Source organism: Piliocolobus tephrosceles, chromosome 15 (genome assembly GCF_002776525.5).
Source record: "Piliocolobus tephrosceles isolate RC106 chromosome 15, ASM277652v3, whole genome shotgun sequence".
Lineage (NCBI taxonomy): Eukaryota > Metazoa > Chordata > Mammalia > Primates > Cercopithecidae > Piliocolobus > Piliocolobus tephrosceles.
The window spans coordinates 26,535,057-26,552,425 of NC_045448.1; the positions used below are offsets into that span (position 1 = coordinate 26,535,057).

Genomic DNA, 17,369 nt, shown 5'->3' on the forward strand with positions numbered 1-17,369 from the left:
CACAGGGCTCCAGGCCCCAGGCCCCACAGGCTCACAGCTCCAGGCCCACAGGCTCATAGGCCCCACAGGGCTCCAGGCCCCACAGGCTCACAGCTCCAGGCCCCACAGGCTCACAGACCCCACAGGCTCCAGGCCCCACAGGCTTCCCGGTACTGTCAAAGCCAGAGCCACTCCCTCCCCCCAGGCCCTCACCTCTGTGCACTGACTCTGATTGATAAAGAAGACGCGGGCGAAGGGGTCTGAGAGTCCGCTGCTGTCGGCGGCAAAGAGGCTGCGGGCCTGATACATGTGTGCTCGGAGCTGGAACGTCTGCTTCTCTGTGGGGAAGGGCAGCCTGAGGTTCTGGGATGGGCAGCCCCTCCAGCCCCTCCCAGGTGAGGCTTCGAGTGAGGGGTCCTTACTCACTGGTGTAGACCAGGCTGACGGGCGGGAAGGCGTGCAGGCCCAGGCCCTGGGCCGCCTTGACCTCCTCGAAGCCACAGGGCAGGCCGCACAGGAAGTCCTTGCGCTGTTTGCTGAGGCCCAGCCACAGGTACAGCTCCACCTTGGCCTGCACTGTCCACCCTGCTGAGCCGAAGCCTCGCTTCCCTGGCAACTGGGGGCGGGCTTGGGGTCACCAGGAGCCTGATGGCTGCCAGGGCCCACAGGGTGGGGAAGGGGCAGGGGCTGGCGGAGGCCCTGGTCAGAGCTGCCTTTCCCCTTCACAGCATCCTGCTGGGCTGGGGTCCGGTGGAGACAGGGAGATGGGCAGGGGGCTGTCCTACCCCTTCCGCACCCCTTCCCCCACCTCCTTCTCATTCTCAGCTCTTCTCTGAGCACCTACTGCTTGAAGGCCTCACTCTGTCACTCAGGCCCTCCAGCCCCAGGTGGAGCTGCTGCTCCCCCGAAAGGATCCAGGCCCCCATCCATCCTGCCCCCTCTAGCACCTTGAGGAAGAGCGTCTTGACCTTGGCGCAGTCCTTGCCGGTCTCCTCCTCCACGATGGAGAAGAGCAGGTCCTTGGAGGGTACACGGGCATAGGCGATACGCTTGTTGTTGCTCATCATCCAGATGAAGATGTCGGGAATGCTGTGCTGGGGCTGGCGGGGTGGGGAGTGGCCAGGGGCAACGGGTAAGAGGGTCCAGCCTCCTGACTGAGTCCCCTGAGCCTGAAAGACCTCAGAGAGCCAACCCTGGATAAGGCAAAGCCCCCTCGCCTTGGGCCGCACCTCGTCTGCCAGGAAGCGCAGCTTCTGCAGGAAGTTATGGCATAGCCTCAGCTTGTCCCGCACCGTGTGCCGCTTCACCTGGGCCCGCAGGGTCCTGGCCTGCTGCCCCATGCTTTCCTGTGTGGGAGTGGGTGTCAGCGGAGCCCAGCTACTGGGGGACAGCTCGGGCCATGACAGAGGCAGCTGTGACACCTTCTCACAGCCAGGCCCTCCCTCCAGTCCCTGCGGTCCAGCCATGTCCTCACCAGCTCCCTCATGCAGGACTTGAGGCGCTCCCGGTCAAGCCTGGTGCGGGATGAGTGGCCCTGATCCTTGTCAGCGAGGGAGAGAAAGCGGCTGGGGATAGGGGGAGCCGGGATTTAGCGAGCCTGACAAGCAGGGGCTCTGTAGATTCTTCCTCATCTACCCAGCCCTGGCGGCGTCCCCTTTGTCCAGTTCTGCTTTGTCCTGCCCCAACCTGCCGCCCCCAGCTTCTCACCAGCAGCCGCAGCTCAGCTCCTCTAGGACGCCCCGCAGGCGACGCTCAGGGTAGAACTTCTCCGTTTTGATCATCTCCTGTACGTCGTTCAGGCCTTCTTCCTGTGAACCAGGAGTGCCAGTGATGCTGGGCCACAGCCCCGCCTCCCCAGCCTTCCTAAACGTCTCCTCCCCATTGATCAGGGGAGTGAGGGACCTCATGATCTGGGAGCTCTTGCTAGGGCCGTCCTGAGTATCAGTCATTATGAGGAAGTCATCAATTTCCCAGGTTCTGTTCTCAGAACCTGGAGATATTGGTGTTCGTGGGTTCTTCAGTTCCTGAAGGAAGAAGCCACCTCTGGACTGTGAGTCTGTGGTTCTGGTGGGCTCACAGGGCCTGGGCAGAACTCAGGCCTAGGCAGGGGGCTCATGGCTGGCCAGAGACAGAGGGAAACCCAGGATCCTGACGTCACTCCAAAATGCTGGGGCCTGTGGCAGGGCATGGGAACAGATGCCTAGGGGAAGAGAGAGTGGCTCTGGCTCTGAGGGTACTGGGAGGGCTGGGAGACCCAGATCCCACAGGAGACACAGGTCAGCTAGTACCCCAGCTCCTTAGCGGGAAGCCTTGCAGACAACTACAGGCCCAGGTCACACTGCAAAGGCTGTTGGCTTTAACTGTGGTTATAGTCATAAGACAGGGGTGACAAGGAGGACACTGGCAGGGGGCTGGGAGCAAACCTCATATTAGCCTTGACTTTTTTAGAAGTTTTAATTCATTTTTATAAAATATGAGCTGGCTGAGCTTCAGGGAACTTCAACAGGGAACAGCAACAGCTCAGGGAAGGATGGGATTATCTGCTGGTCCCTGCTCCCCCAGGTTGGGGAGAAGGAGGTCTCAGGCCAACAGCTGCGCTCCTCACCCAGTCAGTGCCCGCGGGTCAGGCAGGGAGAGGGGTGGGCGGAGGAGGAGGGGGCAGCTCCTGAGCTTCAGACACTGCTCACTTCTCCCTTCTCCCCATTTCCCTTCCCTAGCCCTGCTTTTTTATTTTATTTTATTTTATTTTATATTATATTATTTTATTTTATTTTATATTTTAGTTTTTAGTATTTTATTTTATTTTATTTATTTTTTTGAGATGAAGTTTTGCTCGGTCACCCAGGCTGGAGTGCAGTGGCATGATCTCGGCTCACTGCAACCTCTGCCTCATGGGTTCAAGCAATTCTCCTGCTTCAGCCTCCTGAATAGCTGGGATTACAGGCGCTCGCCACCAAGCCCTGCTAATTTTTACATTTTTAGTAGAGATGGGGTTTCACTATGTTGGCCAGGCTGGTCTTGAATGCCTGACCTCAGGTGATCCACCCACCTTGGCCTCCCAAAGTGTTGGGATTACAGGCATGAGCCACCACAACTGTCTCCCTAGCCTTGCTTTTAAGATTTCTGGAAAAATCAGGGAACCCAACACTCCTGCCACGGGATTCGCTAGAGGCTGCAGTGACTAGAGGTGGCTCCTGCTCTTGTCTGTGCCCTGGGACCTGGGGCTGAGGATGGGAACGGAGGTCCTGCTGGGGCCATTCCTGCAGCCTGGGCAGACCAGCTTTGTGTGTTGCAGGCAAGGCCCTCTGACAGCACCCTCTCCCCTAGGACCCCACCCCTGCTGGCCCCTGGCCTGGCCCTGACCAGCTTGTCAGCGATGTGGTCCATGATGCTGGCATTGTAGAGGCGGCGGCGCTGGTCCGGCCACCAGCTCTTGATGTAGATGCAGGGCTTTCGCTCCAGGTAGGGCAGATGGAAGTAGTTCCTGGGGTGGGCAGAGATGGGAGGTGAGGTCTTGGGGGCCCAGGGAGGTGGGAGGGCCAGGCCACAGGAGGATGGGAAGTTGGACCCACCTGTCAGTGACCAGGGGCCGCATTGGTGGGGTGGAGGAGACTGAGGCCAGGTCCCCGCCATCGCTGGCCTCGTCGTCACTCGAGTTCTGAATCAGGTCTACTTCTTCCTCATCCCCGGGCTCCTTCCGGGGCCGAGGCCGCTGGGGCCGGGACAGGCCATCAACTTCGTTCCCATAGTTGCCTGGAGGCAGAACAGGCCCAGAAGGCCTAGAGTGTGTTCCCCCCCAGGCCCCTCCCACAGTCCAATCCGGTGCTGCCTTGGATTTGGGAAAAGGAAGAGGGAGAGTCAGGGAATGGGGCTCAGATGTGACACAGCATTAGCCCGAGAGAGGTGCCCGTGTTCCCACTCTGCTGAGAGTCGGGGAGTCCTGCTGATACCCGAGTGCGAGGAGGCCCAGCCCTGGCCCATGCCGAAGCCTGAGTTCCCATTCTCTCCTCTGCAGCCCAGGGAAGGGCCTCTCCTTGCCCTCTGCCCCAGGTCCCAAACACAGCCTCACCCCGTAGGTGGAGCTGAGGGTCGGCCCCTTTATGGGGCGTGGTCCACCACATGCACACATAAAGGTGTTTCTTGGGTGCTTGAGGCCTCTCAGGGAAAAGGGGTCAGTGTCCCCTACAGGAGTGAGGACAGGGCTGAGGTGCAGAGCCTCACACTTACCACCTGCAGCCTAGGCCTGAAGTGCCCCGTGGGCCCAGCCCTCACCTAGGCCTGAAGCCCCCCGTGGGCCCAGCACTCACCTAGGCCTGAAGCCCCCCGTGGGCCCAGCACTCACCTAGGCCTGAAGCCCTCCGTGGGCCCAGCACTCACCTATGGTGACCTCAAAGGTGATGGGCTTGTCTCCATTTCTCCGGTCAATCATTGAGGCCTCCAGGAAGGCTCCAAAGAGAAAGAATTCTTCCATTTTCCCTGCACAGCTCTGTGGGGAGGCAGTTCAAACCATTCTTGAGCTTGAGTAGGGGTGGCAGGTCGGGGGCCAGGCCTCCTTCCATCTCACAGACAGGCCCTGGGGGTAGATGGTGGGGGCATCCCACCCAGCTTTGGGGCCAGGCAGCCCACACCCCGATGGCCCTCCAGCCTGGATATCCATGGAAGCAGGGCTGGTTCCAGACACCACAGGGACAGCCGTGGCTGGGAAGAGGGGTAGAAGGGAGGCACCATCGTGAGACCTGGCGGCCGTCGTGAGATAGAGCACAGGCAGGCAGTGAATGAGGGCAGAGTCCTGTTGGGGGGCTGAGTGGGAGCCTCTGCTTCCTGGCGAGGAGCCTCATCCTAAGGTCTGACTCCTCCGGTAGACAGGGCAGCAACAGGCTAAAGTCTGGGACCCAGGTGTTTTGCGGGGAAGGAGGCTGAACTGGAGGCCCTGGGGGATGGCACAGTTTCCGGGGTCTCACCTCCGAGATGGGCGTGGCCTGCTCCACCTGCACCTCTGTGGAGCTGGTGAGCTCAGGGTTGGAGGTGTCCAGGATCTCCACGGCCAGGCCCAGCAGGAGCCGGGCCCGGAAGGACACACCCTCCCCCAGGCCCTCGTTCAGGTCCTGGTGCTCGTCCAGCAGCGTGTAGTTACGTGTGGAGCCGTACATGTTCACCCAGGCTGGACCCAGTGTGGGCAGGAAGCCTGTGGCAATGGGGAGAAAAACGAGGGAGCCGTATCACATCCAGGGTTCCCTGGGGAAGAGGGGCCTCTTTTGGGGGTCCCTGGCCTCCAGCTCCTGCGTGCTGAGCTGAGAACTTCATGTGTGTTATTCAGATGTGGGACAGCCGTCTTATACTGTGCTGGGGTGGAGTATTCTCTTGGGTCTATTTCTGCCCTGCGGGGGCCTGAGCTGGAAGTGGTGGGGAAGCAGAGTCTAGCTTTCTGCTTCCTGGTACTTGGGGTAGGAATTGCCAACAGTCTATTTGTAGGACAGAGCTAGTCCTTCCAAGTCCCCAGCATGACCTTCGGTTCTGTGCCATTTTTGCAGCTGTGTCCCACCATGGTCACCCTGCTGGTGCAGACCCCTCCCCTCCTCGCTGAAGGCCCTTCCTGTCCATCTGTGCCTGTGAAATGCTGCTTCCTCACGAAGCCTTCACAATTCCTAGGCACAAGTCCCTTCTCTTATGGCTAAGATCTGTCAGGACTCTGATAGGGGTCGCAAGATCCGGTTTTTTTGGTTCATTTGCTTTTTATTCTGCCTTTTTAAAAAAAACACACATAGCATTTTAAAAATTTAGATATACTTCACAGGACATAAAATTCACCATTTTAAAGTGTACATTTCAGTGGTTTTTAGTATATTCACTATGTTAAAAACCATCATCTAATTCCAGAACAGTTCCACCCCCTCAAAAGAAACTCTGCACCTATTTAGCAGTTGGTCCCAATCCCCTCACATTAGCACCTGGAAACCGGCGATCTACTTTCTGTCTCTATGGATTTGCTGGATGTTTCACATACATGGATCAGACAACATGTGGCCTTTTGTGTCTTCTGCCTTATGGTTTGACCATTTGGTAGCACATCTATCTCCTTAATATACAGTGAGCACTTTGATCCAGGAATAGATTCTTATCTCACTCTATGTCCTTGGAACCCACCCCAGGGCAGGGATCCTAGGAGGTGGCCAATCCCTGCGAGTCTGCAGATAGGCACTACTATTAAGTATTACATATATACACAGTGTAATTATCTACAAATGCAGTATATACACTGCAATGATATGCATATTCATACTATAATTATTATATCATATAATCATTATTATTTTGACTTTAAAAATGGGAAAACAGGTCACACAACTACTAACTGTCAAATCCAGTCAGCTGGGCTCAGGCCAGCTCTGAGCCAACCTCAGCCACAAATCCACACCCTCCCCTTGAGGCAGGGGCTGCTGGCAAGGCCCTGGAAGCACCTGTGAGGCTGAGGTCCGGAGTTGATGGTGGTGGTGTGAAGAGAGGGGGTCTCACCTGCTCCTTCCCTTCAGGCCACTCCCTGCCCCCCAGCACACCCAGTCTCCTGCTGCTGACCTTTGTCTCCATCATTAGAAATCTTGCGCAGGTCAATGAAGTGGGTGCCGATGGCCACGTCGTTGACCTTGTCCGAGTCTCGGATCTGCACCTTCATGCGTTTGCAGAGTGGGGGAAAGAGGTCTGTAAAGACCACCTGCTCGTTCCACAGGGGCTCATAGCTGCTCTTCTGCACGGAAGTCTTGCCCTGGTGGAAGGGGGAGCATGGGTGAGGGTATGGCATGTGTGTGTGAGTGGATGCATGTGTGCGTGTGTGAGTGGGTGTGTGTGTCTGTGTGAGTGGGTGCATGTGTGCGTGTATTACTGGGCGCATGTGTGCATGTGTGAGTGGGTGTACATGTGTGAGTGGGTGTACATGTGTGAGTGGGTGCATGTGTGCATGCATGCCTGTGAGTGGACTTGTCTTCACTCTTCCCACACCCCCAACCTCTCCTCCCTCTCATGCCCCCTGCGCAGCTCTCAGTCTAAGGACTCCAGGAGGCAGGGAGGATCCTCTAAGCCCATCCCTGGCCGACATGATTTCCAGCCTTTTCTTACCCGCCCAGCTACCCCAGGCCCCATGCCCATCAGCCTGCACTTGTGATGCCTGTCACCCAGCCCCCGCCTCCTGTACCTCATACCCCAGTACCTTCTGGCCCGCAAAGAAGACTTGCACGTAGGGGTCCACAAGGTCCTTGTTTTCACCAATGAAAGCCTTCTTTACATTGGCCATGAGGCTTGTGTTCATACGAGGCAGACCCTCTGCTCGGTAAATTTTCACATAGAACCGGGCCCACTGGCGTTCGGGGGGCACCCCCTCAGGGAGCAGCAAGTTCCTGCCAGCACATACAGCCAGGGCCATCGTGGCCGGGTCCAGGTCCCCAGCCCCCGTCCTGGCATCTACACACCCCTGGGTCCTGGCACAGTCTCTAAGGGACGGCTAGGGGAGCTAGGCTAGGATGAGACACTTGCGTTCATGGAACTTGCCCCTTGTGGAATTCTGGGCAAATCTCCCGTCTCACTGAGCTGCCATTTCCTCACTGTTGAGGTGGCTGTAGTAATACCCACCTCCCAAGAATATGGTCGGCTCAAGAACGCTAACACATGAGTGCTTTGTAGATTGTGCATTGGGATACGGTCTTAGTATTAGCGTCAGTGTTTTATAGTACTGTGCCATATCTTTTGTTTCGTAAACGAAAACTTCATAGTAGCCACTCTCTCTCCTCCTGTTCACGAAAACAGGATTCATTGATCCCAGCACTTTCATCCACTGACTCCAGACAAGGTCACAGAATATTTCTCAACAGCTGCTATCAGCTGCCTGGAATTGGCACACCAGAAGAAACTGTGGCTCTCCCAGCACTATCCTGCTGCTGTACTCAGGACCCAGCAGCTGCTGGCTCTGGTCTGCCAGCATCGACTCTTCCCACCCCGTTTCTCACTGGCAGAAAGGATGTCAAAGGACTGTTATTCTCAGTCATCCTCCATCACCCGCTGCCCCTGCCCTGCCTCGGAAGAGTGGGGCTGTTTGGGAGAGTGGGCGAGAGCAGGGTGAGGGAGATGGGTGGCAGGTACTCTGAGCAAACCCTCATCGGGAACTCCCTGGGAGAAGGAAAGGCTGGCTCAGACTCCAGGGGCTGGGGTAGCTGGGCCTCACCCTTCAATGTCATCTTCATCGGTCTCATTGGCCTTGTGGGGCGTCTTGATGTTGTCCCCTTTGCCCACCACGGCGACGTCACACTTCACGTAGCCCTTCAGTCCCGAGGAGATGTCGTCGGGGTCCGACAGGATGGCCCACTTGTGATGGAACTGGTGCTCTGCAGTGGTGAGGGGGGGAGCACTGCACCAGACCCCCCAACCCAGGGTGTCTCCCAGTGCTCAGGGGAGGCCAAGGGGTGGCAGAGCCAAATGTTCTCTTGGCCCTTTGAGTCCCGAGACCTGGGACCATGGCACTGCCTGTCCCTAGTCCAGGGGGTGATAGAGTCTGAGGTCCTCTGGAGCTGGGGCAGTGGGTGGATGGCCCACCCATGGACATAAGTCCCATGAGCGGTGTGACTTGGAAGTGCGACAGCCTCCTCCTAATTGGGTTCTCTCTGCCTATGGCCTCTTCTATGGCCCCACCCCAGTCAGCCAGCCTTCACGTAGCTGTGAAGGACACAGCTGCCCACAGGGCCTTCCCAGGTGGAGAGGCTCACGCTCCTGCTCCCCATCTTCAGCTCCTTCTGGGGCTTCCTAGTGCCTTGGGGTAAAGACAAAAGGCACGGCCTGTGGGCTCCTGATTTAGTGCTCCCTGACTCACTCCACTGAGCCCACCCAGCCTTGTGTTCCTCCTTGCTGAACATGTGTTGCGGATTTGCCCTTTTATACCTCCATGCCTTTACATCTACTGCTCTTTGAGCTTGGAACGCCCTCATTCCTGCTCTCTCCACCTCCATCTCTCTCTCTCCCTGTTCAATTTGTAAACTTCTACTCATTTTGCTCAAGTTTCTCCTCCGTGCAGCCCTCCCTGACTTCCTCAGAAGAGTTGATCCTGGGCTCTTTGGTGTTTGTTCTCTGTGCTCTCTATGCACATTTCCCATCTCACTGTGCACTGTGCTCATCTGGGTATTGTTTGTCTCTGATTTTAGACTGAGAGTCTCCTAAAGACAGGGACTGGCAGTCTCATCCCAGTGTCCTATGGCCTACGACTGTGTAGAGGGAAGGACAGATGTCAGGGAAGGAGGCACTTTGGGAAGGATTTGCTCCTTCAGGTTTACTTTAAGCCCAGTGGGCTAGCAGAGGGAAGCGCATCACTGTGCCTTAGGAATCTGCTTCCCCGGATGTTCTGTGGGCACCGAACTCTCTGGGACTCAGCACCTCCCTCCTTCACTCCCTTCCTCACTCCCTCCTCTTCCACCTTCTACTGTAGCCCAGGCCTGCGTCCTGCAAGCCTGAGGCCCTGGTGGGCTCCCAGAGATGTTAGGGGCTATGTGCAGAGGTTGGCCTTTCTGAGAATAGCCAGGCCACCAGTGTCTCAGAAAAGATAATGCCACAGTAGAGTCTGAAGAGAGGGACAAGCAAGGCGGGAGGGCAGGAAGGCACACAGATGAGGAGTCACTGGAGAGCCTCAGCCAGGCCAGCAGGCCTCCAGGGAGGGGCCATGTCCCAGGTATCCCAGGAACTTCAGGTCTTGCCAGAGCAGATGTGTGTCGGATGAGGAGATAGATCGCTCAATAAATGGGTGCAGAAATGGGCAGAGGGATGGATGGTGAGCTGCCTGGCTAGCTGAGAGATAGATGGACAGATGGTGGATGGATTATTGGATAGAAGGAGCCATTAATATCTGGACAGGTGGGTGGGTAGATATATGGATGGGTGTGTGGATGGATGGATATATGGGTGGGTGCATCTATGGATGGGTGGGTAGGTGGATGGATCTGTGGATGGCTGGGTGGGTAGATATATGAATGGGTAGGTGGGTGGATGGATGGATATTTGGGTGAGTGGGTGGATCTGTGGACAGGTGGGTGGGTGGGTGGATGGATTTGTGGATGGGTGGGTGGGTGGACCAATGGATATATGGGTGGGTGGGTGGATGGATGGATACATGGATGGGTGGGTGGATCTGTGGACAGGTGGGTGGATGGATTTGTAGATGGGTGGGTGAGTGGACGGATGGATATGGGGTAGGTGTATAGAGGTGTGCGTGGCTAGATGAATTGGGGGCATTTAGAAAGGAAAGAGAATAAGATTCAGGAGGAATGTCAAATCTGCCTTCAAATTTAAAGGCTATTTTTCTTTTTGTCCTGAAAGAGAGACCTGTGAAAGTGGGTGAAGGTTACAGAGCAACAGATTTTGAGATGACCCAAAGAAAGTGAAGATATCTAAAATAAGAGGTAGTGAGTGCCCCATTTCTGGGAGGACTAAGTAAGGTTAGATGACCAATTAGAGATGGTGCTGGGGGGTCCCTACATCAGGTTAACACTTGACTGATGACTTCTGAGGCCCTTCTAGTCCTAATACTGTGTGATCTCAGGCTAGAGATACAAGGACCACATGAGACCCTGAGCTATATGCTTACCAGCCAGAAACATCATTTCACCTCCCTTCAGCCTGGGGCTGACACCTGCCAGTCAAGGCTAGCCCAGCTGGGGAAGTTGCTACATCCCAGACATCCTCTTTGATCTATGAGGATGAGTGTATAGCCCCGACTTCCTCTATGATCTATGAGGATGAGTGTATGGCCCAGACTTCCTCTGTGATCTATGAGGATGAGTGTATGGCCCATCCTCACTCCCAACAGAGAGTAGCAAAGAGTAAACAGTTTCCTGATGTTGCATCTAGTGGTACAAATGACAAATGTGGTCCTGCTAGGGTGAGAAGAGTGTCTCTCGGGAAACCCCTTCCAGTTCCAAGAGAGATTGACACCACCCAAAGCTTCCCAGCAGCACCCAGGAGTGTCTCTGGGAGCATGCTGTCCAACAGTGCCCTGGCTGGAACCGAGGACTCATCAAGAAGCCCCGGCCAAACTGGAGACATCAGAGTAAAGACACTGGGTCTCAACTCTAGGACCCATGTGACTTCAGGCTCTTCTGTCCCTGGGAGGGCACCAGGCTCAGGGCTGGATTCAGCAGGAGCGGCGAATCTCAAGCTGGGTTACCCGACTGGAGACCTGGGCTTTGGTCTCACCCAGACCTGGGCCCACATCCTGTTTCTGTTCCTTATTCACAGTGTGGCCCTGGACCAACTTAGGCCTGCTGAGCCTCAGTTTCCTTATGGTGAAATGGGAATGACACCTACATGGGGTTGTGAGAGTGAGGCCTGCTGGGACAGTGAGCTTAGCCCAATGTCTGGCACTTACTGATGCCCTGGTGGTTTCCTCACCAGGACTTTACTACCCAGAGCTCAGAGGTCCATATTAGACTAACCTCTGCCTTTTTCTCCACCCCCTGACTTTCTCTTGGCTCTTGGCCTCAGGCCCGCCAGTGGTACCGGGGCCACTGCTCAGCCCTGGGAGGAGCTCATCCTCAGGGATGCCAGTCATTCCACGCAAATGGTCCACAGCTATGCATGCTTCCAGGGAAGCAACATGGCAGGAGGCCGGCTCTTCCCTGCTCCCCACAGCACTGGCGGTCAGCAGGGCTGCCCTCCGCTGAAGGCCATGGCATGTGTGGGGTGGTGGCAAAGGTGCTGGTCTGGGAGCTGGAGACAGGGGTGCTACTCCTAGATGGTGGGCAAACCCCTTCAACACCCTGGGCTTCAGTTTATCTTCACAGAGAGGCTGGACTAGATGTTTTTCAGGTCTTGGGCAGCTTGAGTGTTCTATGATCTTGTGATTTTTGTATGTATAATCTTGGTTTTGGACTCAGACTCCCTGGTCTGAGTCACAGTTGTAATGTGTGCCAGCGGACATCTCTTAGGTTGAACCACAAGTGATCACCAATTTGTTCAACTTACTAGTTTAGTGGTATCTCCAAACCCCTTCATTTCTCTTAGCCTCATTTATCTCATCTACAAAATGGGAAGAAACGCTGCTGCCTACATTACTGTTTTGTGAGGGTCAAATGTGACAATTGGGTGAAATTATGTTGTCATTGTCAAAGGGCCTAATGGGGTCATTACGGCACTCTGAGCAGTGCATTCACTTAAGAGACACGGGATGGTCCCTAACCTGGCCACGGGGTGAGCTGTCATCTGGCAGGCTAAGGCACTTCCTCTGCCTGGCCCACCTCACAAGCCCTCTGGGCCACCCCTTGGGGTTCCCTTGCCAACCCCATTGGTGTTGGCCTACAGGACGCCATGGAGCCCACATGGCTGCCCAAGAGCCTGGGGCTCTTGTAAGAAATGTTTTCAGAGACCAGAGTCCCTCAGAGGCCAGCACACTACATCTGGACTGAGAGCAGAGACCAGCGTCCCTCAGAGGCCAGCACACTACATCTGGACTGAGAGCATCACTGCGTTCAGATTGGATAGTGGTTCAGCGAGGCTCTGGGGACACGCAGCCTGGCTTCACCCCCGACCAGCTGTGCAGCTGGGGCAAGCCCTGGCTCTGAGCCTCAACTGTAATAGGGGATGGCAGGGTCCTATGAGGGGTGGAAGGGAGTTCCTTTCTGCTCAGTGGGTGCCAGCCCAGGAGGCAGGAGTCTAGGTGCAGCCCCTCTGCAGGCTGTGATGGGTTCCCCTCACTGCATCCTCTACCGCTACTCGTCAGCCTGCCTATGGCCAGTGATGCGCCAGCCTGCCATGCACTCCTGAGCGTGCGATGGAGCTCCTTCCAGGCTCTGGGCAGAGTTACTGACCTAATTATGAAGGAGAACCCACCAGACTGGGTGCGCAGTTGCTCACTGCATTTGTGTACAGACTGTGCGCGCCACTTCTCCGCAGGCCAGATGGCTGTGTGTACTAACAGTCGTCAGACTGTGGTCCTTGCCAGGCTTTTCCCAGGAACCGCCACAGCGGGAAGGGCCCTGTGCACTATGCTTCCTGAGCCGTGTACACGTCGACTGACTGGCCATGCACAGGTACTCACCTGGCTGCGAGTACACGGTTCCCACGTCCATTTTGAAGGAGCCCACCAGGGTACCACTGCGTAGCAGGTTCTTGGAGTGAATCACCTTTCAGGCAGAACCACAGCCCACCCGTCAGGCCTGGCGAGGGTGAGGCCTTCCATGGGGCAGTGGTGGGACCTGAGCTTTATGATGAAGCGGGTGGGGGGCGTTTGGCAGAGTGGGGCGGCTTGCTGAGGCTCAGCATCAGCTCCTCCTGCCCACGCCAGTTTCTCGCTGGCCACCGTGTACGGGCGAATACACTACTCAGAGGCATCGGATGAAAGGGGTGGGTGGGGGCCGGAATCCAGCCTGTGCCCCACTTGCTCAGCCACGTGTCCAGGCACGGCACTGCCTCTTTATGACAGGTATAGACAGAGGGGGCTCCTCTCAAGTGTGCACAAAGGTGCAGTTTGAGGGAGTGGTCCTGCCTGCCAGGGGCTGCTCCCCACTCACCGAAATCTTGATGATCTTGTCGAACATGACATCAGGAGAGACGTGGAAGTCGAAGACGAAGTACTGCAGAGGGGAAGGATCCGGGCCTGCTGTCACTGTGGGCAGCAGCAACAGCCCAGGCAGTGCTGGGCCCCTCCCTCCTCGCAGTGCCAGTCTGCACCCCAGCCATTTGCCCTGAGCCCCAAAGTTCAGAGGAGCAGCAGAGGCAACTCATCTGATCCTGATTGATCCTGGTGGTGGGTAGTAGGAAGCAGAGCCCCACCCCTAGGTGGGGCTAGTGTAGGGTGGGGAAGGAACTGGGAACAGTAGGTGGAAGAGCCTAGGCCCTTGCACTGTGCTCAGAAGAGGCACAGGGCCAGGGAGCGAGGAGACCTGGGTTCTAGGCCCCGCTCTGCACCTTCCTAGCTGTGTGGCCTTGAGCAACACATTCTCTGAACCTCAGTTTCTTGAGCTGTGAAATGGGAATAATGACACCCACCTCAGAGTCTTTTTATGAGGCTCTGATGAGACAATGTAACATAATTTACCAAATCCAAAGTGGCTACTGGCTGTAAGATATACTACGGTTTAACAGGCCACGTGGACATTGCCATGAAGCCACGAGGCTGCCTAGGAGACACATCCCAAATTCAGAGAGGTGAAGCTGTAAAATAACACAAGCCTCAGAGCAGATGAACCACGGTGTGCCAAAGCACTTCGTTGGCAGTCCATGTGGAATGCCATGGGCATGCACTGTCCTTTGGTGTTGTGGGCTGCCATGCGCACTTGCAGTCTCCATCTCTTCCCCTGGCCTGGGTGTGCAGGCGCTGAGGATGAGGGTGTGGGGCAGTAAGTAGAGGGGCTGCTGCTTTGGTGAACTGTGGTGGAGGAGAAAGGAGAAGAAAGGAGAAATGTTTCCAAAGTACTTAAGGTAAATGTTCGAAGAGAACATGCTCCTGGCTGCTGGGGGCTGGCCCGTGAGCGCTGAGGGTAAAGCTTCAGAGCCAGCCCCCGCTGGCTGTTACTGCTGGGCCAATCACTTTCTTGCCTGAGCCTCAGTTTATCTATTATGCTATGACGTGGAGATAATATGATCCAGGGCTGTCGTGCTGAACTGCTCCAAGGGTGCCATTCACATGCGGTCTTCAAGGTGTGGTTGTGAAGTTGCAATGAGACAACCTGGTCAAGTCTTTAACCCAGGTGTGCACCCACGGTAAGCACACGGTAAACAGGCTGTGCGTGACACTAACAGGCCCGGGGTGTGCTGGCCGGGGTTCTGAAGCTCTGGGGAGGCGGGTGGGGATATGGATTTGGAAATCATCAGCACAAGATGGTAACTGACACCTTGGGGATGGAGGAGATACCTGGGGGGAGCATGGGAGGGGAAGCAGGCCCAGGTCAGGGCTCCAAGAAGCCATGCCTTTCAGCCAAGAAGTCAGGCCAGGGAGATGGAACTGGAGAGACAGGGGAAGCAGGAGAGTGGGGTGAGGGGCCCCCAAGAGGAGCAGCAGGCAGCGGGATGAAAGAAACTGGGTGATCAAGGGAGAGGAGGAAGACATGGACATTATACTCAGGAACAGCAAGGTCCTTGGTGACCTTGAGGAGAGCAGTGTCAATGACATCTAGAGGCAGAAACCCTGCAGAGATTGAGGGGTGACTGCGGGGAGGAAGTGAGGACAAGCCAAGTGGTCTGCTTGTGGAGGGGAGGAGGGAAAAAGGAGGTCACTGGAGAGGTGTGTGGGAATGAGGAAAGGCCCAGAGAGAGGTGGACAGACTCCTAGTTCCTGTCCTTGAGCACACATGGGTCTTCATGGTTGTACTTAGCATATGCTGGAGTAGAACACCTTACAGGCAAGGGAGAAGGGGCTGGAATAAAAACAAAGACAGAACTGGGCTGTGCAATTCCAGGTTCTTTGAGCTGTAGAAAGAGAAGGATCCAAGGCAAAGGGGAGAGGTGGATTTTTGGCAGGAGGGAAGATGGCGGCACTCCCAAGATGCCCAGGGCGGGGCCTGATGCACACACAGGATACACAGAAAAGGAGCCTTAGTCTGGTTTGTGAATGGCCAGCTTGTTCTGGAAGGGCAAAGGTTGTGAGTTTCCCTGCACACAGGCAGGCTCAGGGCCAGGCAGGGCGATCAGGCCAGGTGCCCACAGCTGTGCCAGCCCCACGGGAGCAAGCTAGCTGAGCTAGGGCCAAAATCCCGAACTCTCTGAGCTGTCTGCAATCAAATTCCTGGTATTTCCTGAGCATATTTTCCTTTGGTAATAGCTTAGATACCTGCTAAGTCATGTTGATTGCTCCCACCTCCCTCTGTTGTTTTAATGGAGCCAAAGGAAGGTTCCTGCCAGCTCAGATAATTAGTCAGAAATAATACATTCCCACGACGAGGAGGATGTCCTTCATTGAAAAGGAATGTGGCATAGAAAGATAAGAAAAGGGAAAGAAAGCCTTGGGGCTGGAAAGGCTGATTTGGGGATGGAAGGAATCATGGCAAGATAGTTTACAATGGTGGTCTCAACTGGGGGCGATTTCAGGGGACATTTGGCATGTCTGGAAACAGTCTTGGTTGCTGTAACTAAGAGGAGTTGTTATTGGCATCTACTGGGTAGAGGCCAGGGATGCTGCTCGCATCCTACATGGCACAGGACAATCCTACCACAATTATCCAGTCCAAGATATCCACAGTGCTGAGTTTGAGAAACCCTAGTTTAGAGGAAACAGAAACAAAATCAGAGCTATTTGGGTTTGTGAAAAAGAACAAAAATGTGATCAGAGACACGTTTAAAATCGTCTGAAGATGAGCATAATGAGTAGTTTTAGAGGATATAAATAGGGAATTTAGAAAGATTCTAGGCTGAAATGAGGAAGGGACCTGTGCAGGGCGGAAACTGTGCCTCCATCTCAGCAGCCTCCATCTTGCCCCACGTGCCACCGTCTGGTGTGCGGCAGAAGCTCTGTGGATGTTTGTGTCTTCCTTTGGGTGAGTGTTACTGAACCCCTCCGAGTACATGCCTGGCTCTGAACAAATACAGCGAGGCAGGAGATTGGGAGCCTCCAGTCCACCAGGAGGACAGAGACACAGAGGACCAACCTCAATTCTGGGACATTAACACTGCAGAGAAAGGGGAGTGCTGACCTCTGACCCAGACACAGGAGGCAAGGCTGCTCAGTAGTAAGAACATTTGAGCTGGGCCCTGCCAGGTGAGGGGGAGTTTTCTGGAGGAGCCACAGAGTGGGCAGAGCAGCTCTATACCCTTGGGAAAGAGGAAGTAATTTGAATGAAATCCAAGGTGCGTGGGCCTGGTGGAGGGAGAGCCCTTAAGTCAACAAAAGTGGCTTCACTGCTATCGAATAACCACAGGGGCCACAGGGACCTGTCTCCATGCCTGTCATGGGGACATAGATGCTTTTCTAGGCAGAGGCTTGTCCAGTCAGGATGTGTCCTAACGTAAGGCCAGAGGTGTCAATCCTGAATGTCTTGGGGCTGGAGGGGTCCTGAGCAGGTTGTCCAGCTCTGGGGGCTTGTGGGAAAGCAGCTGGGAGAGTAGAGTTGATTTGTGGTCACAAAGGAGGGTTCGGCCAGGCGTGGGCTGAAGGGCAGAGGTGGGCCTGGGTTTTCTTCCTGCAGGTGCACAGTCCAAGGACTCTCAGAGTGGCCTGAGAAATGCCCTCCCCCAAGCTACAGGGGGCACCTCAGTCCTCACCCACCTCAGGGTACGGAACTCAGCTGCCTTACTTGGGCCAGCCTGGCACCCCTCACTGCCTGGAGCCACCAGGAGAAACAGACTGGGGAACCCTCCAGCCCTTCCATATGGAGGCCTCAGTATCCTCCTCTGTAAGATGGGGAGATTGAAGTAGAGGGTCTCTGAGCTCCCTC

The 17,369-nt window shown here is 55.6% G+C and overlaps 1 protein-coding gene across 6 annotated transcripts in view; it reads right to left on the reverse strand.

The window, feature by feature from the left end:
- Positions 1–17,369, reverse strand: part of OTOF (otoferlin) — a 102,473-nt gene that overhangs the window by 18,991 nt on the left and 66,113 nt on the right. For 4 of the 6 annotated variants that reach the window (XM_023230027.2, XM_023230026.2, XM_023230028.1 and 1 more), the window contains 15 exons: positions 13,512–13,574; positions 13,040–13,124; positions 8,189–8,348; positions 7,181–7,367; positions 6,553–6,739; positions 4,941–5,164; positions 4,357–4,465; positions 3,552–3,732; positions 3,343–3,463; positions 1,687–1,787; positions 1,454–1,544; positions 1,209–1,325; positions 927–1,079; positions 406–595; positions 193–317 (listed from right to left, as the gene is read on the reverse strand). In XM_023230027.2, coding sequence (XP_023085795.1) covers positions 193–317; positions 406–595; positions 927–1,079; positions 1,209–1,325; positions 1,454–1,544; positions 1,687–1,787; positions 3,343–3,463; positions 3,552–3,732; positions 4,357–4,465; positions 4,941–5,164; positions 6,553–6,739; positions 7,181–7,367; positions 8,189–8,348; positions 13,040–13,124; positions 13,512–13,574 — 2,094 coding nt within the window. Of the gene's footprint in view, positions 1–192; positions 318–405; positions 596–926; positions 1,080–1,208; positions 1,326–1,453; positions 1,545–1,686; positions 1,788–1,881; positions 2,149–3,342; positions 3,464–3,551; positions 3,733–4,356; positions 4,466–4,940; positions 5,165–6,552; positions 6,740–7,180; positions 7,368–8,188; positions 8,349–13,039; positions 13,125–13,511; positions 13,575–17,369 lie in introns of those variants that run through there. The other 2 variants (XM_023230030.2, XM_023230031.2) reach the window with 1 other exon arrangement.